The 26,680-nt window shown below is 46.1% G+C and overlaps 1 protein-coding gene across 1 annotated transcript in view; it reads left to right on the top strand.

The window, feature by feature from the left end:
- GGH (gamma-glutamyl hydrolase) overlaps positions 1-26,680 on the top strand; it is a 227,472-nt gene that overhangs the window by 62,584 nt on the left and 138,208 nt on the right. Inside the window, exons 2-3 of the mRNA XM_086965799.1 lie at positions 406-520; positions 16,887-16,937. Of these exons, the coding sequence (XP_086821925.1) occupies positions 406-520; positions 16,887-16,937 (166 nt within the window). The remainder of the gene's footprint in view (positions 1-405; positions 521-16,886; positions 16,938-26,680) is intronic.

Genomic DNA, 26,680 nt, shown 5'->3' with positions numbered 1-26,680 from the left:
TGTAATGCATGACTTCTTGACTAATGTATTATGTTTTATGACTTAAGAAAATCCGTTGATTTGTCATTACTGTTAGCACCTTGAACTATTACAGGACAGCTTAACCACAAAAGAGTTCATCTTTATTAATGTAGGCATGTGTTAACACCCAGCAAGTGATGGAGAACTGATCGGGCTATGATTTTAAGCACACACCATGCAATCAGATGTCGTTGTAATTGACTTTGATGTCTAGGGCTCCCTGGCTCTATTTTGATCTTTCTTCATCTTCTTATAGCACTGTGCACAAAAATGTTACTGACATATACAGGATACCCCTTTGTACTACATCGAATTGTATCAGTCATCAGTTGCTTTGGTAAGTTGATATGTACTCCTTCATAATTTATTTTTCATCCATTTCAGGAATACTAGCCCAAGAAACACACTTTGGCCATCTTTATCATTTTGGGAAATCTTACATTGCTGCCTCGTATGTAAAAACTCTGGAATCAGCGGGAGCACGGGTAGTGCCAATAAGGTAAATAAAAGAATGCATGGCATGACCTCATGGGATCTGAGTAAAGATAACAAAACACATGCTTATAACTCACTGGCCGTCCACGTTTTCTTTCATCAATTGGCATGTCTGACAATCGCACTTTTGTACTTCTTTAATATATTTCCAGTTATTGTATACATGTTTTTACTAATTTGGAAATGTGCAGCGAGGCTAGCCGGACATCTGAGTGCCTACTTAATGCGTATATCAAACAGGAAATAGAACAGATTCCAGGGAAAAAACCTCCAAGAACTTAGTACGTTGAAAAGTCATTAGCGGACATCAAAGGCTGTGAAGGGAACACTGTAGTCATGCTCATTCAGCAAGTCAGAAATAAAGCTTTTTCCTACAGCTGCTTCGGTTGGTGTCATCAGAAAATGTTTTATCCTCCACTGTTGGCAATAACGAGAAAACTCGTCCCTAAAGGACAGAGGCTTAGTTGATGTAGATGCAATTAATCTGTCATGATGAAATCTCATTGCTAGACGAATGTACTTGTCACAAAGGTTAAGCGGCCCTTTGAAATCTATGCTTTAATAAATAGACTCCGGGGCAACTAGTTGACTATGACCAATTGGACAGCTCTTTCATTCTGATGCAAGATGAGGAAAAAGCTGAAAATAATTAAACGTGTTGATGCCGCAAACCTTACATCTAGAGCCTTGCGTAAAGAATTCGAAACTGTAATTATATCTACTCGGGAGACGTAGAGTTTATAAAATGTGTCCATCAAACTATCGTAGGCGCCTAATACTGGTTTTCATATGTGTCTGCAATGCAAGTTTGTGTGATGAATTCCGAATAATGCTTAATAAATGCCTTTGATTTTTTTATTTTACTTCTTTTTATTAAAACAACAGTGCAATCCATCAGTACATTGCTTCACTTCCCATGAATAGTACTCAGGACCCTCCCACCATCCCTCCACCCGAGCTCAGCCCACTCTCTCACCCACCCTCCCTTCATGACCGATAGGTTTTCCATGGGCTCCAGATCTTTTCCCATTTCTTGGGACATCCCCTACTTTCGTATATTACTATCTCATCAAAACAGCACCAGTCCAGGTCTTTTTCCCAGTCCTTCAACCTCCGCACATTTGCTGCCCCCATAGTCTTGCAATGTTCAATTTGGCTATCACTGCTGCCAGTAGAAGCCAAGTCCTGGTGTGTGTGGGCCATCTCTCCTCCCCCACGACCCCCAGTAAATGCCACCTAGCATCGAGTTGCACCTGTCCAACAGCTATCTCAGACATCACACTCCTTATTTCAGCCCAGTATCTTGGATTTCTGGGCATGTCCAAAAAATGTGGAAGAACATGCAAGTCTCCCCACAGCTTCTGACGCACATCACTGTATCACATCTGCCCAGTTTGCACTGGAGCGTCCTGGGAGCAATGTGTGGTGTTTCTCGAAATAATGAATGCAGGAGCCAGTTTCAGCTAGTTGGGTTTAATGAACCTCAACCACACACAGACAGCAGACAACTGCCGATTGTGGAACTCTCACAAAATGCCTCACATCAAGGTTCTCAGAAAACGTCACTTAGACCAGAATACCACATTCTATGTGAAAAGCAGCTTTGAAAGAAAGGAAGAAGCATCACATGAGAGAACATCACACAATGCCTTTGATTTTTGGTCTCACGACAAACCAGTTAAGCGCATGCTGTTAGGTAGAGGCAGAAGCTCCCTCGTCCAGCCCCAGATCTGATTGGGAGTTGTATCAGTTTTTCTATAGCAGATTTTGAAAAAAAATAATTCTTAGTGCTGTCCATTATGGGTTTGAAGTTCCATGATTAAAACACCAGGAAGTTCGAAAGGTGCAGGCACCTATTCTATTGTTAATATGTTTATATACAAATATGTTACTATGTTACGCCCCTTCCTAATAGAGAATCACAAACCCTATTTTGCGAGTCGGTAATAGGTTACCGACTCTCAAAATAGGTTGGTGCATTAAAAAATGCATTTTACCGGTCGCAACCGGCTCGATGGGCCATTTGCGACTGGTAAAATGCGTCGTACATCTGGCCCTTAGACAGAAAAATCTTTTCCAAAAATAGAGTACATGCAGTCAGTCTGAATTTGGTGGTGATTCATATGTTGGAGACTTCAACAAAGTAAAATTTAGAATGCTGTGTTTTGAAATGGATGTGTGAGGTGGTGAGACTTTTTTGAGTATTTACCTCATCCAAGTGGTGGATGGTTAAACAAAGAAATTGGGCTAACATTTTGAAATGTCTGTTGTTCGATCTGCTAGTTTGGCAGTTTAATCTTCAGTTGTCATTCCTAATAGATTCCTTTTTCTTTGGGTCGTTGTCTGATTTGATGCTATAACTTGCACAAATGGCCTTACCAACCATCTTGAGATCATCCCATACAAAATAAATATATTTACTTCGCAACTGAACTGTAAAAATTTGTTGATCTTTGTCTGCATTATTCTTATTTATTTATGTAACATCAGTCGGTTAAAAGATCAATAGATTTTTAAGTGTTGGGATGACTATAAGAATGACAATGTAGTGAGACTAACGGTGAAACTGGAAAACATTTATCAGAATGCGGGATGAATGAGAGTTTTGAAAGAAAGGGAATGAACGCTTGGAGGGACCTTCAACATGTCCAGTGTTGCAATCATTGAACATAGACATAAGCTCTGTTTCATGGAGGCATTAATTTATCAATCTGGGGGGTTAAAGTGCTGTTAAAATGGGAAACAGCCATTACAACGATTCGTTACCACACATGCATCGTTACCACACATGGCTTTACAACAAATTACATTGTAAAGGTATGTGTGGTTAGGGTATGTGTGTGGTAAGGGTGGTGGAGGCTATCGGCAGCATTAGAGGAAACAAAACCTTCAGCTTCCTCTGTACGAAATGCGTCATGCCGCAGAAGAGCTGGAGGGGTGATTTTGTGGAGCGGTAAGGGGGATTTTAAATTCAAATGTTACATTTTATTATGTTTTTAAGTTTATCTTAACGAAGCAGGAGTTGCAGCAGAGGAGGGGTAGTTTTAAGAAGGGGTCACGCAGGGGTCTGTTTCTAGGATTCACGACAGCGGAGGGGTATTTGTTAGAAGTGCCAGCCAGAGGTACTGGGCAGGGGTATTTTATTAAACAAGGACTGATAGCTGAGGGGACCAGTTGTCGGACCTAGTGCAGGGGTCAGGGAAAACCTTTACCACAAATATGCCCTTAACATGCATGCTTTAACAAAGAAATGCGTGGTAAAGATGTGCATGATAAAGGCATATTTGCGGTAAGGGTTATGCATGGTAATGGCATTTGCATTGTAAAGCAGGCATGGTAAAGGCATGCGCTGCGAATGGATTCGTTATAGCGTCATACAGCCGCTTCCATATTAGGGCCTTAAGCTGTACAGAGAGTAGAGGTGTAACACCTAGTTTTACTCTGCAGTATAATCACATTCCAAGTGGCAAATATGAGACCCATTAAAAATAAACCATGCAAGGCTAACCGGTTTAGAGACAGAAATAAAGCAACAAATTGTTTCCATCTTTTCCTTGCTTCTGTCTGTTTAAACTACTAATGGGGAGGTAGCCTTTGGTCTCTCAGAATTCCCACCCTATGATTCCAAAAAAGAAATAAAGTGACAGGGAAAACCCATGAGTGTGTGGAAATTATAGCAATAGTGTGAACAATATAATTGCAATTCACATGAATGTTCTCTTCTAAAGTTTTCCAAAGCTACACTGCCAGTTCGAGAGGTTAGCAGTATTTGAATTTGAATTTGAATTTGTTTATTGCACAGTTAATAAAAACTCACAATATTACACAAAGATAAAAAGTCTTTTGACTATATAAAACTTTTCCAGACAAAAAGATATTGCACATTAGTAAAATCTCAAGGAGTCTATAATCAATTAGTAGGTCTTCCTATTGGTCACTGCTATTATTACTTGTAGTTCTTGTAGTTATAAGGCTGTTGCAGGGATCTCTGTTCCCCTGATGTGATTAATTTTCGCTCAGCAGTCTTAAAAGTTTTTGTAAGGGCCGTTTGGGAAGGCTACTATTCTCCTGGTGCAGTTGGTTTTTCGCGTCCTTGTGTTATTTAATTTAATTTTTTGGCCACTATTTCAAAGTATTTAACTGTTCTACAGTTTAACTAAGTCTCATTGGGGTTAAAGCAAAGCATCACTGCTTGCCTGCATGATCTTACACCCTTCTGGTTCCATAGGGGCCGGAGCATGGACCGCCTTACATCCACAAAAGCTTTACAGATGCAAATAATATGTATAAGATCCTCCTTCGCAGATTGACAAAGGCGACATGCGTTTGACGGATCAGGCCTTTTCCAATGTTCCAGGTGACGTGCTATGGGTATGTTGCCTAAGCGCATGTTTAGGAACTTGTTTTTTGTGTGAGACCCCTTGATAGATATTCTTGTGGCTTTATGGCTCCATACCCTTCAAGCACTACCCATCCGTGCGCTCTCCTGGTCAGGGTGGCTCTGACCTCGAGTGAGGAGACCAGTTTAATGACCTTTGTCACCGCTTTCTTAAAGGTCCCAAAATCTGTTCTTGTTTCCCAGAGCATATTTAGTCCTAGGCTCTCCAATGAAGTTGTTAGGTAGGCCCTTGCTGGTGAGATTTCTTTGGCGTGAAGCTCAGTCCATAAGTTGTCGTTTAACGATCCTTGCACCAAGTCTTTGATTTTGTGCCAGCTTTTTATGTATTGACCTTTCCTCTCCACAGATTGTTTCAATAGTCCGAATTCGAGACGAATTTGAGCGGGCGAGGAATTTTTAGGGAGATGGAAGATTGCCCTGTATGCACGGCTGATAGTATTGTCCAGAGTGCTTGCATCATTGCCCCGCATTGATTCGCTGCCGTAGGAGAGCATTGGCAGTAGGCGAGCTTTTATTACTTGTAGAAGTGGTGCTAATGTCCTGTCGGGGAGGACTTTATGCAGGGGCCTTATTGATAGTTGAAAGGTCATGCCCTCCCTGCGGATGGCCTCTAGTTGTTGCTTGGAGGAGCCGTTGCCCTTTATTATGACTCCTAGATATTTATATGAGGCTACCAGTTCTAGTCTTTGTTTATCCAGGTACCATGCGGGTTTCTGTTTTTTATTATAGTTCATTGGCATGACTTTGGTTTTGTCCAGATTGATTGTTAAGGAATTTGCTTTGGAAAATGTATTACTTTTGTCTAGAAGGCTTTGGAGGCCAATAGGAGATGCTAATAAGGAGAGGTTAGCAGTAAGGCAAAGGACTTAATTGTGGTTATGAATATGATATAGTTATTCATTCCTCTTTTTCTCTTACCATCTCCTGTCCCCCTGCACTGTAAGAGACAGGCTTCAAGACCTAGAAAGAGTGTGTGTTGGCAGTGTAGAAATCCATTGATGTTGTGTATATTGCCTTCTACCTCTTTGATGCTTGGACAGGTTGAATGATTGAAACTTACTTTCTTGAAAGTTTTTATGAAGGCCTGAAGAATGTTATAAGATAGAGGGAACGTTTATCCACTCCTAACTGCACAGCTTCTCCATCTCAAGTGAAAAGGCTCATCAGAGGCATTACTGGGATAAGAAACAAGCATTGGCATAGCCAATAGGTCTCGCCTTTGGGACCTTATAAGTATTTAGTTATCCAGCACAATATCCTTGGTGCAACAACATCAAGTGTTTCGTGGCTAAAACTCATAAGTTCCCCCAAAAAGTGTTATCATTTCACAATAGCTTATAGGAATTTCTATTCTGATAAATGGACGTACCAGGGTTCGGAGGAGGAGAGATTAAGAGATGACGGATAATAAGGTACCCTGTATCTCCTGGAATGTTAATGGGCTCCGTTGTCCACGGAGGCGTAGGGTAATTTTAAAATACTTAGAACAGTCTCCGGCTAAAATAAATCTTCTCCAGGAGACCCACTTGAATGTTACTGAGGCAAGGGAGGATCAGATGGGTAGCTGCTTTTTTCTGCACTGGGCAGTCCGTGGCAAACAAAGGGGTCGCCATTTTAATTAAAGCTGGAAGTGGTGGTATCATAGAGTTTAGTTTAACGGACCAGTCAGGAAGATGGGTCCTGGCAGGAGTTGATTTTAGTGGAAGTGAACTAACTGTTGTATCATATTACGGACCAAACATAGATGATCCTTCTTGTCTATTAAAAGAACAGTCCAATCTGGTTGAGGCTACTACCCCGTCAGTCATAGGAGGGGACTTTAATGTCCTTCTTGATCCCCAAAAGGATCGCTCCAATTACAGCCGCTATAACGCAGCCCCGAGATCATGTTGTGCCATGATAAATATGATGCATGAGCTTGGTCTAATTGATGCTTGGAGGGCCAAGAATGGGAATGGGCCGGGCTTTACATACTTTAGCAAAAAGCATGGCCATGCCTCTAGACTGGATTATATCCTCGTAGACAGGTTATGTTAAGACATCTAAGTAAAGATAGAAATACTGCCAAGTATGCTATCTGACCATGCCCCTGTGATGTTTATACTTTCGAAGGGGGTGGCTAGGAGAGCAACAACTCCCAGGTGGACTTTAAAACGGGCAGTCTTAAAGGCTCCAGATATGGTCACCATGGTGTCCGCCTCTACTATTAATTATTTTTTTGCTAATATGGGCTCAGTGCCAATCGAAATAGTTTGGGATGCTTATAAGGTCCATATCAGAGGTCAGTTCCATAGTCTGATCTGTTCTGATAATAGGGAACAGAAATTGAAGTTTAAAACCTTAGAGGATAAAATCTCAAGTTTGGAGAGCTTAAGGCAAAAATCCCATGCAGGCAATGTACCACAGATCTTGGTAGACCTAGAATGTCTCCGATCCGAATATTGAGGGTTGTTGGACCTGAAAGTTAAAGCACAGTGGGCCACATACTCTATGGAAAACTATGAGTACGGAGAAAGAGCAGGGGCAATCCTGGCCAGTAAGATCAGGGCAGATCGGGTGAAGAACAATATCGATAAATTAATTATTGACGATCAGGGCACTGTGTCCTGTAAACAGGAGGACATGAAAAAATGTCTTCTTACTATGTTTTCTGAATTATATAATGAAGAACAGTCTCCAAGTTCCATAAATACTCTACGGTGGTTAGAGAGTAAGGCCCTACCTAGATTGACTGATGAAGGTCGTGATGAAGAAGTTAGACTTCACATAAAAAGATCAAAAATAATAAAGCGGCCGGCCCCGATGCTCTCCCTGGCGAGGTATATAAAGTATTTCAGGATGCCTTGTTACCAAGACTATGCACTATTTAATCATGTGTATAGCTTGGAGGGTAGGGTTCCGTTGTCTTGGAAGAAGTCCACAATTGTCCTTATACTAAAACCAGGGAAGGACCCTCTTAAGGCGGACTCCTTTAGGCCAATCTCCCTGCTAAATGCGACTATAAGATCTTTACCCGTATTTTGGCAGGGATATTGGCTACATTGGTTCCCCTACTCATTAATTCCGACCAGAAGGGCTTTATGCCTGGCTGATACATCAATGAGCTGACCTCACAGCTGATTGGCAGTATTGATTAGGCAGTGGCACGGTCGGAACCCTTGGCAGTGGCGGCCCACGATGATGCGAAGGCCTTCGACCGTGTCAACTGGGGATTTTTATGGGATGTCCTGAGCACCATGGGGTTTGGGACAATTTTCCCCCATGTACTGAGAAGTTGTTATGAGGATGCCTCAGCTGCCCTTCTGTTAAACGGCCTATTGACATCTCGTTTTGACATCAGGAGGGGGACTAGGCAGGGGTGTCCTATCTCGCCCCTCCTGTTCAATCTCTACATTGAGCCTCTGGCACAGGCGTTGAGATTGGATGATCGGATAACACAGTTCAAAGTAGATGACTATAGCTGTAAACTCGCGTTGATCCGTTAATCCGGGAGGTATTTCCCAGAGTAGAGGAGATAATGTCTGATTTTGGTTGGTATTCTGGCTACCTGATTAACACCTTAAAAACTGAAACAATGTGTTGGGGAATTAACAACTGGGAAAGAGCACAGAGTATTCAGTTCAGATATCTGGGTATATTAATAACTTCAGGCCTAAATAATATACCCCAGATTAATATAAAGAGGGTGGCCAAGGAGATAGACCAGTTGTTTTTGAGATGGCAGAACCTCCCTCTGATGATCTATGGCCGAGTCAATCTGGTCAAAAGGGTGATTTTGCCCAAATTAACATACCTTTTTAATACGATACCCCTGGTTTTTCCAGATAAAATCCTGGGAAGAATTCAGGGGAAAATCGGAAGTTTTGTCTGGGCCAATAAAAATTCCAGGCTATCGTGGAAAAAGCTGAAAAGAAGATTGTTAAAGGTGGATCTTGCCCTGCCAGATGTTCTTTGGTATGCCCTTGCTTTCCAGCTAAAGAACATTTGTAGTCTTCTCTCCAACCCAGATGAATCCAATTGGGGGAAGATTCTGGGGATCGTGGCCCACCAAGAAGGGGATGGGACTGTTTTTTGTATACGTTTGGGGCTCCAAAGTTCTATAAAAAGGTCCGCCTTAACGTTTTGAAACTGGCTTTCTTAGTTTGGAGTAGAGTAAAGGCAAGATGGGGCATAAAATATTACTCTGAATTTGCCCCAATATGGGAATTCCCTGGTCTACCAATATGCCTTAAAGATAGTCTCTCTACTGCAATCAGGAGGGCAGGAATAACAGTCTGGCCAGACCTGGTAACATCTGAAGGGGTTCTTTCCTGGGAGGTGTTGCGGTCGAGGATTGGGGAATCCTTCTCTAGATTCAAATATATACAACTCTGTTCCCGGTTCTCCGCCAAGAGAACTCTGGAACCTCATCGACACCACAGCTCCTGACGTTGCCTTCCTCACGGAGACCTGGATGAACGCCTCTTCAGCGCCCGACATCGCCATCCCAGAGGGCTACAAGATCACCCGGAGGGACCGCACCGCCAACCAGATAGGAGGAGGCATCTCCATCATCCACAGGGACACTTTCCGCATCACGACCTACACCGACGACATCCTGACTACCTCCGAACACCTACACTTCCAGATCCACACCGACCCGAAGACCACCCTCAGAGGCACCCTGATCTACCGACCCCCGGGACCACGCACACAATTCAGCGAGGACATCGCCGACTTCGTCAGCCCGCATGCCCTCCCCTCCGCTGACTACATCCTCCTGGGGGACCTCAACTTCCACCTGGAGAACAACAACGACCGCAACACCACCACCCTGCTCGACAACCTCGCCAACCTCGGACTCAAGCAGCTGGCGACCACCCCCACCCAGCTCGCCGGACACACACTCGACGCCGTCTTCTCATCCAGCAAAGACATCGCCTTCAGCCACGCCACAGGACTCCACTGGACGGACCACAGCTGCGTCCACTTCACCTTCAGAAGAACGACGATCCACCACCACCAGCAACAGGTCGCCCGCAGAAGCTGGAGCAAGATCACAGCCGACCAGCTCGCCGCTTCCCTGAGCCAGCACCCTCCCGCCAGCTCAGCGAACCCCAGCCAGGCCGCCGACAACCTCACGAAGTGGATCAGCAACTGCGCGGACAAACTCGCCCCACTGAGGACCCCGCCCAGCAGACCCGGCAGCAAGAAGGCCCCATGGTTCACCGACGAACTCAAGAGCTCCAAGAAGAACTGCCGAGCCCTCGAGAAAGCCTGGAGAAGGGAGCCAACACCGGACAACTTGACCACCCTCAAGCTTGCCACCCGGAAGCACCACCAACTGATCCGTGACACCAAGAAAACTGCATTCAAGGACCGGCTGGACAACAACGCACACAACTGCAAGGAACTCTTCAACATCGTGAAAGAGCTCTCCAACCCCAACGCCGGAAACAACGACATCACCCCATCGCAAGAACTCTGTAACTCCCTCGCCTCCTACTTCCACAACAAGATCGCGGACATACACAACAGCTTCAACACCCAACCGACGAACGCCACGTCCGACACGACCGAACCACCGCCCCCCACCATCACCCTCCACGCCTGGACTCCGATCAGCACCGAAGACACCGTCCGCATGATGAACTCCATCCACTCCGGATCTCCGACCGACCCCTGCCCTCACCACGTCTTCAACAAGGCCGACGCTGTCATCGCACCCCACCTGCGGGACATCATCAACACCTCCTTCACCACCGCCACCTTCCCTGAGATCTGGAAGCACGCCGAACTCAGCGCTCTACTCAAGAAACCAACAGCGGACCCCACCGAACTCAAGAATTACCGCCCCATCTCGCTGCTCCCGTTTCCGGCCAAAGTCATCGAGAAGACCGTCAACAAGCAACTGGCCGCCTTCCTCGAGACGAACGGATCCCTCGACCCCTCACAGTCTGGCTTCCGAGCCAACCACAGCACCGAGACCGCCCTCATCGCTGCCACCGATGACATCCGAACCCTGATGGACAACGGAGAAACAGCGGCCCTCATCCTCCTAGACCCCTCCGCGGCCTTAGACACCGTCTGCCACCGCACCCTAGTGCAGCGCCTCTACAACGTCGGAATCCAGGAGAAGGCACTGGAATGGATCATCTCCTTCCTCGACGGAAGGACCCAGAGAGTCCGCCTACCACCGTACAAATCAAAGGCCACCGAAGTCATCTGCGGCGTACCCCAAGGATCCTCGCTGAGCCCAACCCTCTTCAACGTCTACATGAGCCCCCTCGCGGCCATCGCACGCCAACACAACCTGAACATCATCTCCTACGCCAACGATACCCAGCTGATCCTCTCCCTTACCAAAGACCCCGCCGCCACCAGAGCCAACCTTCACGAAGGAATAAAAGAGGTAGCCGAGTGGATGTCGACCAGCCGCCTGAAGCTGAACTCGGACAAGACGGAAGTCCTCATCCTGGGATCCTCGCCCTCCGCCTGGGACGACACCTGGTGGCCCCCCGCCCTGGGAACCGCACCCAAACCGACAGACCACGCACACAACCTGGGCTTCATCCTGGACTCCTCCCTCTCCATGACCAAGCAAGTCAACGCCGTCTCCTCGTCGTGCTTCAACATCCTGCGCATGCTACGGAAGATCTTCAGGTGGATCCCCACCGAGACCAGGAAGACTGTCACCCAGGCACTCGTCACCAGCCGACTGGACTACGGCAACGCCCTCTACGCCGGAACCACCGCCAAGCTCCAGAAGAGACTCCAACGGATCCAGAACGCCTCAGCCAGACTCATCCTCGACATCCCACGACACAGCCACATCTCCGGACACCTAAGAGACCTGCACTGGCTCCCGGTCAACAAGAGAATCACCTTCCGTCTCCTTACCCACGCACACAAAGCTCTTCACGATCAAGGCCCGAGCTACCTCAACAACTGCATCAACTTCTACGCTCCCAAACGACACCTCCGATCAGCTAGTCACGCCCTCGCCGCCGTCCCCCGCATCCGAAGAACGACAACAGGAGGAAGGTCCTTCTCCTACCTGGCCGCCAAGACCTGGAACTCCCTCCCGACCGACCTGCGCCTGACCCAAGACCACCTCGCCTTCAGGAAGAAGCTCAAGACCTGGCTGTTCGGGTAGTAGCAGCACCCCCCCCCCCTAGCGCCTTGAGACCCTCCGGGTAAGTAGAGCGCTCTATAAATGTCTATGATTGATTGATTGAACATTGGCGGTAATTGGGACATTGAATCTGCCCTCCAAACACCGCAGTATAGGAAAAAAGAAGTGGGTTATTGGTACAGAAGAATACTTGAGGCTGAGGAAGGTCAGGCACCATCGTTACATCTTGTCTGGAACTCATCCGCCTTAGAGGTTGCTTCAAGCGCATTATTTGAAACATCTCTCCAATACCTTTACAAAAGTGTCAGGTCTGCCTCTCTTAAGAAAAACAATTTCTTTGCCCTGAACAGGTTGTATTACACTCCAAAAAAATAGCTAAGTTTGCGACATTGCCACCTTGCTGCCCCAGATGTGGAACAGTAGAGGCTGACGATATTCATGTATTTTATGAATGTCCCAGCTTAGACCTTTTTTGGGCTAACGTGGAGAGAGCTATGGAGGGCATTTACAAGGTTAAAATTAATTTGAACACAGTTAGAATTTTTTTGGGGTTAGACACTGATCTTATTTGTGGGTTTAGGGAGACACAGGTGGCTTTATTTTTTAACCTTGTTCTTGTCGCTCGTAGAGAGATTTGTAAGATCTGGAAGGACTCTAACCACCCCCTGTACGAGAATTGGCTCAGAGCTGCACTAAGAATTGCAAGCTTGGAAGTTGGTATGACATATAATGTAAATAACACAGTGTGGGAACCTTTGATAGAGTGGGGAAAAGAAATGAAGCTGGTCTAAAGCCCCAGGGTCCTATGATTACACCATGCCCTGAACAAATGGGCAGGCCGGGCCGGCCTAAGGCACAAGCAATAACTTCAGCCCGGGGCGCCCAGGACAGAATCAGGGCTGTTAGCATTTATTTGTGTTTGCCAACGGTGAAATGAGGATTCCAAAAAAAACCCCCAAAAAACCACTCATAAGTTCCCAAAGGCGAGACCTATTGGCTATACCAATGCTTGTTTTGAGTGAGTGGCTCGTGCAGGTATGCCACTGTGAGGTAGAGATGCTGCAAGTGCTTTTACAGGAGCCCCTATGACATTGCACCTCTTCAAAATGTATCTTGGATCTGGTATATTACTTCTAGCCCCTATTCCCATCTTCTCCCACCCAATGCATCCTTAAATGTCTAATGTACAGCCGGAGTTGACACTCCGATTACCCCTGCCCTCCAGTGACACTTTACCTGTCACGGGTGGTGGTGGTGGATGTGGTGTTGGTGGTGGATGTGTGGTGGTGGTGGTGGACATGGTGGTGGATGTGGTGGTGGTGGACGTGGTGATGGTGGACGTGGTGGTAGTGGACGTGGTGGTGGGGGTGGACATGGTTGTGGTGGACATGGTGGTGGGGGTGGATGTGGTGGTGGATATGGTGAATGTGGTGGTGGACTTGATGGTGGAGGTGGATGTGGTCATGGTGGTGAATGTGATAGGTATGGTGGTGGTGCACGTTGTGGTGGACGTGGTGGTGGATATGGTGGTGGACGTGATAGTGGAGGTAGACGTGGTCGTGCTGGTGCTCGTGGTGGTGGTGGTGGACATGGTGGTGGTGGTCATGTTGGTGGTGGTGGATGTGATGGCGGGTGTGGTGGTGGTGGTGGACATGGTGGTTAACATGGTGGTGGAGGACATGGTGGTGGTGGATGTGGTGGTGGACGTGGTGGTGGTGGATGTGGTAGTGGTGGACATGGTGGATGTGGTAGTGGTGGACGTGTTGGTGGTGGATGTGGTGGTGGTGGACATGGTGGTGGATGTTGGTGGTGGAAGTGGTGGTGGTGGGCGTGGTGGTGGTGGACGTGGTAATGGTGGAGGTGGTGTTGGGTGTGGTGGTGATGGACGTGGCGCTGGACGTGGTTGTGTACGTGGTGGTGGTGGTCGTGGTGATGGTGGAAGTGGTGGACATAGTGTGGGTGAACATGGTGGTGGTGGATGTGGTGGTGGTGGATGTGGTGGTGGAGAATGTGGTAGTGGTGGACATGGTGGATGTGGTAGTGGTGGACGTGTTGGTGGTGGATGTGGTGGTGGTGGTGGATGTGTGGTGGTGGTGGTGGTGGACATGTTGGTGGATGTGGTGGTGGATGTGGTGACGGTGGACGAGGTGGTAGTGGACGTGGTGGTGGGGGTGGACATGGTGGTGGTGGATATGGTGGTGGGGGTGGATGTGGTGGTGGATATGGTGAATGTGGTGGTGGACTTGATGGTGGAGGTGGATGTGGTCGTGGTGGTGAATGTGATAGTGATGTGGTGGTGCACGTTGTGGTGGACGTGGTGGTGGATATGGTGGTGGACGTGGTGGACGTGATGGTGGAGGTAGACATGGTTCTGCTGGTGCTCATGGTGGTGGTGGTGGACATGTTGGTGGTGGTCGTGTTGGTGGTGGATGTGATGGCAGTGTGATGGTGGTGGTGGACATGGTGGTTAACATGGTGGTGGAGGACATGGTGGTGGTGGACGTGGTGGTGGACGTGGTGGTGGTGGATGTGGTAGTGGTGGACATGGTGGATGTGGTAGTGGTGGACGTGTTGGTGGTGGATGTGGTGGTGCTGGTGGACATGGTGGTGGATGTTGGTGGTGGAAGTGGTGGTGGTGGACGTGGTGGACGTGGTAATGGTGGAGGTGGTGTTGGGCGTGGTGGTGAAGGACGTGGCGCTGGACGTGGTAGTGTACGTGGTGGTGGTGGTCGTGGTGATGGTGGACGTGGTGGACATAGTGTGGGTGAACATGGTGGTGGTGGAGGATGTGGTGGTGGTTGTTGTAGACATGGTTGTGGTGGACGTGGTGGTAGTGGTGGACTTTGTGGTGGATGTGGTGGTGGTGGACATGGTGGTGGACGTGGTGGTGGTGGACGTGGTGGTGCTGGACAAGGTGGTGGTGGACGTGGTGGTGGATGTGGTGGTGGTGGACGTGTTGGTGGTAGTGGACATGGTGGTGGTGGTGGACATGGTGGTGGTGGTGGTGGTGGTGGATGTGGTGAAAGTGGTCTCAATTTTAGTGGACCATATCCTTAACCCCTTCACTGCGGCGGCTATTCTGCCGCAGTGCTAAGGGAGTGGGGCGGCCCCGCGGCGGGCGCATGCTGGTGACGGAACCGCTCCGTCACCAGCCACGGTTGTGCTTGACAGAGTATCTGAATTAAACAGAACACTCGTACCCAGTCAACAGATCAGGGCTTGATCCATCACCGTTTTTTAGCTCACTGCACCATCCCAGCTCAGAACCTGGCTACATGCAAATTAGTCTGTCCCTGGCCCAGTGCATCATGGGAACAGGGCAGACCAAACTACCAAGCCAATTCTTATACTGGAAAGGAAACAAGCTTCCGGGGACCGGTTTCTGGCATTACAGCCGTCTTCGGCCCGGCTTGCTTGAATCCTGATGGTGCAGTGAGCAAGGGACTCACATCTGAGTATACCCTTCCACGCTTATGGTGGACAAAACGATTCAGAAAAGGGGGTGGTGATGGACAGAGTATCTGAATTAAACAGAGCACTCAGACCCAGTCAACAGATCAGGGCTTGATCCATCACTGTTTTTTAGCTCACTGCACCATCCCAGCTCAGAACCTGGCTACATGCAAATTAGTCTGTCCCTGGCCCAGTACATCATGGGAACAGGGCAGACCAAACTACCAAGCCAATTCTTATACTGGAAAGGAAACAAGCTTCCGATCTTTGGACTGGGTAAGAGTGGTCTGCTTAATTCAGACACTCTGTTCATCACCACCCCCTTTTCTGAATCGTGCTAATGACGGAGCGGTTCCGTCACGGCCCCGCCCGCTCAATAGAACGTTCAGCGCAGGCGCGGAATCTGCGCCGCGCAGGCGTTCCGAGCGGGCCATGACGGAACCTCTCCGTCATCGGCACAGCGCGACCCCGGCTAATGACGGAGTGGTTCCGTCACCAGCAGGGGAGGGATTAATCTCATTTGGTATCTATAAAGGATTGTGTATGTTTTTGTGCGTGCTTCTATCTAAATTACAAATAAGATGGAAAATATACACATGGTTCATCTGTAGTAGCGACAAATGATTAAGGAGCCGTATACCAATGTGGATCATCATAAAGATATTCTTTCATAGGTGAGTTTCTGGGGATTCCATATTTATTCTCCTAACATTGAGTAGCGATCTACTATTAATTTATTATTTATTCAATTTCTTGTTTATATTAATTAACTTGATTTGGATCTGAAAGATCTATTTATTTTATGTGGAATATTTAGAGAACACAAACATGTTGCTATAAACAGTAGAGTACTAAATATAGCCACAAAGGTACTTGACCCACCTGCAGGATCACAGAAAAACGTCGGGGTGTTTACATAGGTCCTCATTCTGAGATGGATGGAATTTGTGAGAGGAGATCCTGGGGCAAGAGTTACCGATTCTAACAGGTATCTCCAACCTTGTGGCAAGCCATCCCAAGTTTCCGGGCCCAGAATGGGGAGGAACATGCTTAACCCAGGTCTAACTAGTCCAATTCTACATGCTGTCAGTGATTCAAGCAGGAGGAAATTGCATGCGAAAACACATTTGGTATTACAGGAGGTGTTGTCACACAACTGAATTGAGCTTACAATACCCCCACAGAGATATTGCTTCACCTGACACAAAATGAAGGCCCTATTGGGGTTTGTGTGACTTCATTGAGTGGAGGAAGTAGGGGGTAAATGTATTGGTCTTCAGTTCTAAGAAAAATGGAGAATCATGAGATCGTTTCTGAATAACTAATGGGAGGACTATGACACTGGGAGAGCTCACTGCACAGGTTTCGGGCATACGATCTAATGGTGTATTTATTTTTTTCCAGAATAAACCTAACAGAAGCAGAGTATGAAAGAATTTTCAATTCAATTAATGGGTAAGTTTTTTTCTGTTATAAGTTACAGCCGAGTCTTAATTTTGAAATCTTATTAAGTTTCCTACTTCCGAATAATATTGTTAGTTATATTTCTCATTTGAACGTGTATTTTTGTGTGTGTGTTACGATTATGCATCTCTTAGCTCGATGCTGAAGTGTTGTCAGGGGTAAAACGTGGAACCATAATTTTTAAACATTGTAGCCACACACTTGGGTTTATCATTGTATGAGTTTGTGCAATTAGTGCTGGTGCAGATAGTGGGTAAGGTGATACTAAGCAGCAGGTCTATATGTCTAGTTTCACCCACTTCTTAGGCTTATTTCTTTGAGAATCCTTTGAGTTAGTGGAAATATTTACTTCCCCTGATGCTACCTGTTTTCTGTCGGATATTTTCCTCAAGTCGGGCGGGTCATTTGCAGACATGTTAAAGTTTCAGTTGAAACGTAGTTTGCATGATGGATTATGGTCAGTGCAGTATAAATCGGCTTTCTTTGCTTACCAGAAATGCAGACATCTTCTTATTTAGTTTTAGATTCCACAACCTATTTTACCCTCAATATTGATAAAGATGCCACATCTTTGCCAATGCTTTGCCCACAGTATTAAAAAGAAGTGTGGCTCACTGGTTAGAGCAGGCAGACCCTGAAGCAGAGGTCAGACCCGGGACCAGGGTTCAATTCCCGACGAGGCAGGGTCTTGAGCTCAAATGTCCATGGACTCGATAATTCTCGCTTCGGTGCCTGACCTAATCATGGGTTCACACTCTGCAACTCTGGGCATTAAGCTTGCTTAATCTTCACAACAGCCCCCGCGGCGGGATGCCTGCTTTCACCTTAGGGATGCCCTGTAGGGGCTATCTCACAGGGAAAAGCCAGGACGGGTTCCCAAGGCAAGAGCGGAGATACCCCTTCGGGGGTCGATTCAGGCGCTATATAAGAAACATAATAATAATAATAAAGGGAACATTACAACAACACTGCCGACTGGCAACGCATAACGGACTAGGGAGCAATTTACACTATCTTCCACATGCTCTAGTAGCCTTCAATTGCTCCTCACAATGATATGCTACTTGGGGCCCGATGTAGGTAATTCTAATTTACCACTTCTTAAATACCGAATCACACCGATTCGGTATTTAAGAAGTGGTAAATTAGGGGTGGGGGAAATGTAGGTAATTCAGAATCGGTATCCCCCATTGATTCCTATGGGCCTTGAAGCCCATAGGAATCAATGTGGAATACCGAATCGGTATTTACCGATTCGGTAAATTCCGATTGTTGCAAGGGTGCAGGAGGTGTCACTTTGACACCCTCTGGCACCCCAATTCCTGACTTGTGTGCCATGTGGCACACAGACATGCCCTAAGGGCATGTCTGTGTGTCACATTGCACAGGTGTGCATGCACAGATGTGCATGCACACCTGTATTCAGTATTTTACCACCCAATAGGATTGGGTGGTAAAATACCGATTCGGTAAGGCCTGTGGGACTCAGAATTGTCCCACCTACATCTCAAAGTTACTGAATCGGTAAAAATACCAATTCGGTATTTTACCAATTCAGTAATTTTACCAAATCGGTAAAATAGGGCCCCTACATCTGGAAACCCTAATACCGGTCGGTAACGGCCGAATTCGGCCGTTACCAACCGGTATTAGGGCTCCTACATCTGGCCCATAATCATTTAGTCAAGCGGCTCTTGGGATTGGGACCCCTCTTCCCACCCAGATTGGCCTGCTGGGAGGGGGGTCTCTTACCTTAACATCATTTCAAGAATAGCGAGGAAGGAGGCAAATGACAGATCTTTGTGAGAGGGATATGGGATGAATAGGTACACCCATACCCAGGTACGTCCGATCACCCTGACTGGGATACCCTTGCATAACTATGTAACTGTGTGCAAGATTCTAAGCTGGACCCTCGTCTCAAAGTTAGAGTAGTGGTTCACCCATGATCTATGCCAACATGAATGGTAGCCCAAACATGTTGCCCACTGTCCTTTTCCTGCCTCTTAGAAGTTAGCTGCATTTGGCTTCTTTAAGACCGATGTAGAGCAGTTGAGTGCTTGATGGTGGTGCCATCTTTCCTGTGAAAGTCCGTAGAACAGCTTGGTGGTGCTGGACAGGATCACAGGCCCTTAGGTTTTAATATATCTGTTCTTGATTTTCACAGTGAAGGGTCATAGTTATTTTGTACCACGGCATGATGAGTAAATAGGGGGGAGCCTCTTCTGAAGGGGGGGAGCCTCTTCTGAAGCGAACTGCTGTTGCTGCCAGAACCCTTTGGCGATTTAAAGGCCATTTGGAATCCTTGTCTCTTGTGCCTTTGCCCACCCGCCTCCCGCCGCCTGACTCCTGCTTCACCTCGGGGTCTGGCCGCCGAGCGGAGCGCGGTGTGGGGAGAACAAACTACATCTCCCAGCATCCTCTGCGGCACAAGCCGCGTCATTCGCGCGCCAGGAGGCGCTTAAGTTTGCAGTCACCCCGGTCGAGGGGGGGAGCCTCTTCTGAAGCGAACTGCTGTTGCTGCCAGAACCCTTTGGCGATTTAAAGGCCATTTGGAATCCTTGTCTCTTGTGCCTCTGCCCACCCGCCTCCCGCCGCCTGACTCCTGCTTCACCTCGGGGTCTGGCCGCCGAGCGGAGCGCGGTGTGGGGAGAACAAACTACATCTCCCAGCATCCTCTGCGGTGCAAGCCGCGTCATTCGCGCGCCAGGAGGCGCTTAAGTTTGCAGTCACCCCCGTCTCGCGGGACGCGAGAGGGACGCCGGGCGAAGCCCGGGCAAAGGGCGGGCCGTCTGAGGCCGTCCGAGGTCGGACTAGGTTGGGTTGGGCCAGGGACCCTGCTTGATATTTCCTTTGCACAATTCTGGATACAGCCTTCTTGGTCTACTCTGCATCAGGTAATTAAAATTACTGCTGAATCCTGTGAGTAACCATCTTGCTCCAAGTGCATTGTCCATCTCAATTATGCCCGGGAAAAAGCAAACCCCAGTCAATAACACCATGGAGAACTATCTTGTTCAAGTCGTGGCAAAAATAAATAGCGACAGGAGATCCTCACTGGGATTAGACTCATCTAATCAATCTCCTCTGGCCGATAAAGAGACAGAGGATTCTTTTGCACTACTAAATAGCAGCATTTCTGGTGTGGTACATGACTCTCTCCACGACACAATTACCATCCAGCCTAGTGGCATAGTTGCTACTACCGAAGACAATAGTGATAGCGAAGTGGTGGCTGTGATATCTACTAATAACGAGTTCCCTATCCCTACTGCCGTCCCTGCTCCAGCCCCAAGGGTTACTGGGGGCAAAAGAAAGGTCATACAAAAACAGGGGGGGTTTAAGGTCTGCTAGAAACAAAGTTGCAACACCACCAAGGAAAATACTTGAAGATGAGGAGGATGATCTAACTGGGGAAGCTTATGTGACCCTCTCCAATGCTCATTTCAATAAACTATGGAGCATGATGGACACAAAAATTAAAGGTATAGTTAAACCCCTGGTTAGTAAAATAGACAAACTAACTGCTGAGGTCAGCAAACTGGTAGGTTTACTAGAAAAAACTCTGGGGGAGGTAGGAAACCTCCCTGAAGTCATCGTGTCCAGTGTAGAGCCATTAGTGAGTAAAATACATTCATGCGAAGTCACTGGACCGACTCCTATTGCTGCGCCAAATCCTCTAACGGTACCACTGATTAATCCACCTGGTGGTGCCTCTGGTGTTGTTCCCCCCGTTCCTCCAATTGGAGATTCTAATATTGGGAAAGGGTCTTTCGAGCTTGTAGTGGAAGCTTCGCCACTTGTTCTCGTACTTGCAAATGTCCCTCCACTAGCATCTGGTGAGGTCGAATCAACATCATCCTTATTAAATAAATCTTTATCATGGCTCACTAATAATATGGTAATTTCTCCCTGGGGAAAGCAGCAATTATCTGATGAACTTGTAAATGCCAGAAGGGTAGAGTGGATTGGTAACAGGGTAAAAAGGTTCAAGGGGGATTGCGTTGTCCTCAACTTTTCAGACCCTGAGGTTTTGCCAAACATCTTGCCTAACATCTTACCTCCTCACTTCAATTGTTCCATTGACTTTGGACTTTTTCTATCCTCAGAAAGGTAGAGGCCCGAATTCAAGTACCTTAAGAACAAATTGGAACGTTGTAGCCAAAAGGGGCAGTAAGGATGTCGGTTTTACTGAGTGGGGACTAGGCTTGGAAAACAGATTCTCTGCCCTTTCAAACTTAGACGCCTGTGATTGACAACCATTTAACCCCATGTCTTTGTTGCAAATTACCCTTGACGCATGTACTACTGGGGAGCCCAGTCATTTGATAGGTGCTCAAAATGAGATTCACAACCCTGTGGTCATAGTAGGACCAACTAATGTAAATGTAAATGATAATGGTACTGATGATGCGATGTTGAAGGGGTCTGTTCCCAGCTCTAAGCCAACCACGGCAAAGGTCACTGGGAATCTATTGTCCTGGAATGTGGCTGGGCTATGTTCCAAACTGGATTGCGGAGACTGGTTTGGGTTTGTTAGCCAGTACGATGTTTGTATTTTTCAAGAGACATGGGCCTGTGATCCTGTTTTCGCTCTGGGGTACTTAAATTTCTATGTTCCGGCCTCTAAGGGCCCTAAAGGCCGCCCGATGGGGGGCCTCACCATATGGGTCCGTCAGTCCCTAAAGGTTGTAGTGAAAAATGTGGAGCTCCATCAAATAGATATCCAGCTCATTAGACTCACGAGTGTTCCATCCATTTCCATCGATATCTATAATATATATGCTAGAGGTGGAAGTGCAGGAAAATCAGAGGTCCTTCTGACCCTGTATAATCTTTTAGAGACACACTCTTCTATGAAGAACACAATAATTGCAGGCGACCTAAATCGCACGTTTGAACCTCTAGATACTGGCAAGGCTTTCTTGGGTGCAGAGGAAGATAAGCAATGGGATATTCCCGCACTAGACACTACTCCAGTAACTTGCTGGACTGAGGATATTTTAGGTCTAAATGCAATGTGCCTCGAACAAGGGTTAAGAGCTCTGAACGGTCGGACAAAGTCAGATAGAGTACCAGCTATGACTTTCAACAACGGGAGAAACAAAAGCCGCATTGATTATGTCATCTGTAGCATGTCTCTTTGGTCATTTGTTAGCGATATGGTTGTAATGGAAAGGCTTGAGAGCGATCATAACCCTTATGTGTTTTTCACAAATGGTGGTTGTCTGATGATATTGCTCCTAGTCCCTGTGAGGTACCTTTACCCCCGTTGATTGTACCAACGAACGACATGCGCAGGCTGAGGTGGACAAGTGTTAGGACTGATCAGCTGGTTTTAAAAAAAATAGGAGTGGCGACAGATAAGGCTATTATGGCCCTAGAGTGTGTGGCTGGTTATTCCCCGAGCCAAGTCAATACTACTGGGGTTCATGAGATTCTTTTTAATGAAATCAAATGTCATTTCTTAAAACCTGTAAATAGAATGAGGGTATGTGCTTATAGAGCTGCTAAATGGTATAATCATGACTGTAAGGTGGCACGAACCTCTCTGGGAGCCGCAATCAAGAGTAAAAATGTGGGGGCTATTAGATCTGCTAGGAAACACTATAAAACCTGTATTGTCAAAGCGAAAAGAGACTGGGACGAAGCCCATTGGAACAAGCTGAAATGTGCAAGTGATCGAAAAAACTCTAGATTATTTTGGCACATTGTCAAATGGGGTCATGAAAGGATTGAAGAGGCAAGTACCAACAACGTCCCACAGGATGCCTGGGCCAAATTCTTTAGTGAACAGTATGCAACTAGGGATCAGACTGTAAATAGTAGTTGCCCGACTCCTTTATTGGCAGAAGATAGCGTTTTCACGCAGAGTGAAATACTGTCTGCCCTTAAAACTGTTCATAGGGGCCGTGCTCCTGGCATTGATGGGGTTCCAGCGGACGTTTTTCTAAATGACACTGGAAGGTGGTGTAAATACATTTATCTGCTAATAAACCACATTGCCAGAGGTGCAGATATCCCGGTATCATGGCGGGGTGCTGTAATCATTCCGGTATACAAAAAGGGAGATCGTGCCCAGCCTTGCAACTACCGCCCAATCAGTCTAATTGATACTGTCCAAAAAATTGTGGGGCGAGTGATTGTCAACAGATTGCTCGATTGGGCGGAGGATCACAATATTTTATCTCCCTTCCAGGCTGGGTTCCGCAGGGCAACCAGCACTGTGGATCAAGTTTTTCGCTTTCAACTGATCCAGTGGAGGACCGTGGTGCTAGGCGGAGGCAGCCTTTATGCGGCATTTGTCGATCTGCGGGCTGCCTTCGACCTGGTACCACGGGCAAAACTGTGGGACGTGCTTGCGGCTCTAGGGGTCCCAGGGGTCTTGTTGTCCATGATCATGAGATTGCACGAAGGAACTTATGCCAAAATCCAATGGGGTGGGTACGGTAATGATACTGTTGAGCGCGGGGTGCGGCAAGGGTGCTCAATGGCCCCAACTTTGTTCACCCTTTTTATTAATGGTATCGTTCCCCGCATGCAATCTCAGGTAGTGGATGCTCCCTCTGTCGCAGGTGTAAAAGTTCCTATTTTAATGTTCGCCGATGGCACGTTAATTTTATCTAAAACCCCAAGTGGTTTGCAAAAAGCATTGGCAATATTTGACGAGTTCTGTGGGGATCACGGTTTGGAGGTTAATGCTTCTAAAACAAAACTCATGGTTTTTAATCCGCATAGAAATTTTAAACCCAAAATCTCCATGAGTGGACGCATTCTTTTTTTTTTTTTTTTTTTTTTTAATCTTTTTTTATTGAAGTTGTATTCAGATTATATACGGCATACATAAAAAAAAAAAGAAATTAAACACAGAAAAATAACAATTACTTTTAGTTTCAACTTAACGTAATGTTAAACCAATTTACTCAAAATAACATCTCCAAATTTGATTGAATTTTCTAATACCCCCAACTCTTTGAGCATATAAAAGTTCACTTTTCCTGACCCTTTTCATTTTTTCCAACCATTCCTGCAGCGTCGGGATATAGGTTGAAAGCCAATTCTGCAGAATTAAAGATCTAGCCACAGCCATTATAATATAAATCAATTTTGCCAGGTGACTGGAAAATATACAATCAGGGTCATATCCAAATAATAACATTGTTGCATTGCATGGGACAGATAACAAACAATAAGTCTTTAAAAAACCAATAATTTCTTCCCAGAAATGCTTAATTTTAGGACAAGACGCATTCTTGAGGTTGTAAAATCATTTTTTTTTTTTTTTTTTGTCCTCATCTGCCTTCCCCTCTGACGGAAGATACCAACCACCTTGCACGGCCTTACTGGCGTGATATGTGTTAATGGCGGGAGATATGTGTCGAGAAAGAAAAAGCCAGTTAGGGGAGCATTCTTTTGACTCCATCTAGGTATGTTTCAACCTGCCGGACCTTGTTCGAAACTGTCCTAGCCCTTGGTCCAAAAGAGTAAAGATGGCATAATCATCGGACCCGGGAAAAAAAAAAAAAAAACCCGGATCATCTCCAGTTGGTCAGGAGATCCCAAAATGCTAGCTTTCTCTTATTTACAGATCTCATTAGGTCTCTTTTGGATATCTCATATAATGAAGTAAGCCATGAACAGTGTAGAGGAGGTGTCTTCTCTACCCATTGGATGCAAATCTGTCTTCTCGCCATCAAAATTGCATAGAAAAGAAATGATTTTTCCTTGCCTGTGATATTGTCTTCTGTTCCAAAGATGACAAGTGGGAGAGTTATTGACAAGGAAGTGTTTAGTATGGAATTTAAAGTGTTTTTCACGTCTTCCCAGAATTTGGTTATATTAGGGCATTCTAGGAACATATGTATGTCACATGCGTCTGCTAAGTTGCATTTATTACATTTTTTGTCTGTTTGATATTTAGACAATTTCCGCGGTGTTAAATATGCCCTATGTACAGAGAAAATGCGATTTCGTACAAGCCAAGAGGGCTTTACGATGTTGCGTAAAATCTCAAAAGAGTTTATCCACCTCTCCTCGCATGGAATCCCAATTTCGGTCCCCCATAACTCATCCGGGAGTTTAAACTCCCCTTCGCTTTCTTCCAACAGAAGCCAGTACCATCTAGCTACTTCTTTTCCTCCAGTTGGACGTTCTACTAATTGTTGTTCCATTTCACTTATTTTTCCAATGTTACTGTCTTTACGGATTTCAGATCTTGCCCAACTATCCATTTGAATATATTTGAATCTGGAAAGCCCTGGGCCAACTTGCTCATATAACTCATCCCAAGTTATAAGTTTTTTATCTTTAAATAGGTGGCCCCATTTACAGATGCCTGCTTGTTCAATTATATTGGACAAGTTATCTTTCAAGCATAGTGGTAACCCGGGAGAGTCCCAAATTGGTGCATAGTTTGAATAGTAAGATAGTCTCAGTTTTTTCCTGATGTTAAACCAATTTTTGGCCCATGAGTGTAGTGTTTTCAGTTTTATATTTTTGAAGAATGTTTGACTACCAAATTTAAACATAAAGCCATCTGCTGCAAGATTTGTCTCCTTTAGCATGGCTCCATACATGGATGTACTAGGTAGATTAGATGGCATTTTAAGAAGCATTCTAGAATAGGACATCTGAAAGGCCCATGAATAGAACATTAGGTCCGGTAGTGCAAGGCCCCCTTTTTCTCTTCTTCTTCTGAGCTTCTTCCATGATATTCTTGTAGTCTTGTAGTTCCATATAAATGAGTTGATTTCTCTTTGACATTTTTCCAACATTTTGGTGTTCATAGTTATTGGGATAGTGTTAAAAATAAAGGTGAATTTTGGGAGAATACACATTTTGACTAAGTTAACCCTTCCTGTTATAGAGAGAGGCAGGTGTGTCCAAGATTTCATAAGTCTTTTGCTTTCACTGTGTATTCTTTCCAAATTAGTTTGTGCAAGGGTGCCGACATCTTGAGTTATTTTGATTCCCAAATATCGCATTGAGGATGAGATATTAATCCCGAGATCTAAATTGGGTAGGTTCCATGCCATGATCTCACTCTTGCTCGAATTTATGTCGTACCCTGAGACTTGGCCAAATTCTACAGCACGTTGTATAACCACTGGGTATGCCTTGACTGGATCAGCTGTAAACACTAGTATGTCGTCTGCATACAGTGCTACCCGTCTTTCCCAGTCTTCGAAACAGAAGGGTGAAATGTCCACCTCTTCCCTTAACACCTGGGCAAAAGGCTCGATGTATAAGTCGAATAGGAGAGGGGAAAGCGGGCAGCCCTGCCTTGTACCTCTTGTAATATTAAATGCTTCAGCCAAGGACCCATTAACCAGCAACCTAGCTGACGGTGAGTTATATAGCTGTTTAAACATTCTGCAGAACACTTCGCCACAGTTAAATTTTTTTAGGACATCATTTAGATAGAGCCAGTTAACTCTGTCAAACGCCTTAGTTGCGTCTAGAGTCAGGGTAGCCAGAGGGAGAGAAAAAGCGGTGGCAATATCTATAGCCCCTATTAGCTCACGGGTTAGCTCAGCTAATTGTCGCCCCTTAATAAATCCTTTCTGATCTTGATGGATTACAGTACCAATAACGCTAGCCAGTCTTGTGGCGATTATAGTTGTAAAAATTTTATAGTCGTTGTTAAGTAACGATATTGGTCTGTATGACCCACACTCTAATGGGGATTTCCCTGGTTTGGGAATGAGGACAATTGTGGCTTCGCCCCAAGATTT

This window comes from Lissotriton vulgaris, chromosome 4_1 (genome assembly GCF_964263255.1).
Source record: "Lissotriton vulgaris chromosome 4_1, aLisVul1.2, whole genome shotgun sequence".
In the NCBI taxonomy this organism is placed as follows: Eukaryota; Metazoa; Chordata; class Amphibia; order Caudata; family Salamandridae; genus Lissotriton; species Lissotriton vulgaris.
This window is presented reverse-complemented; position numbering and strand designations above follow the sequence as displayed.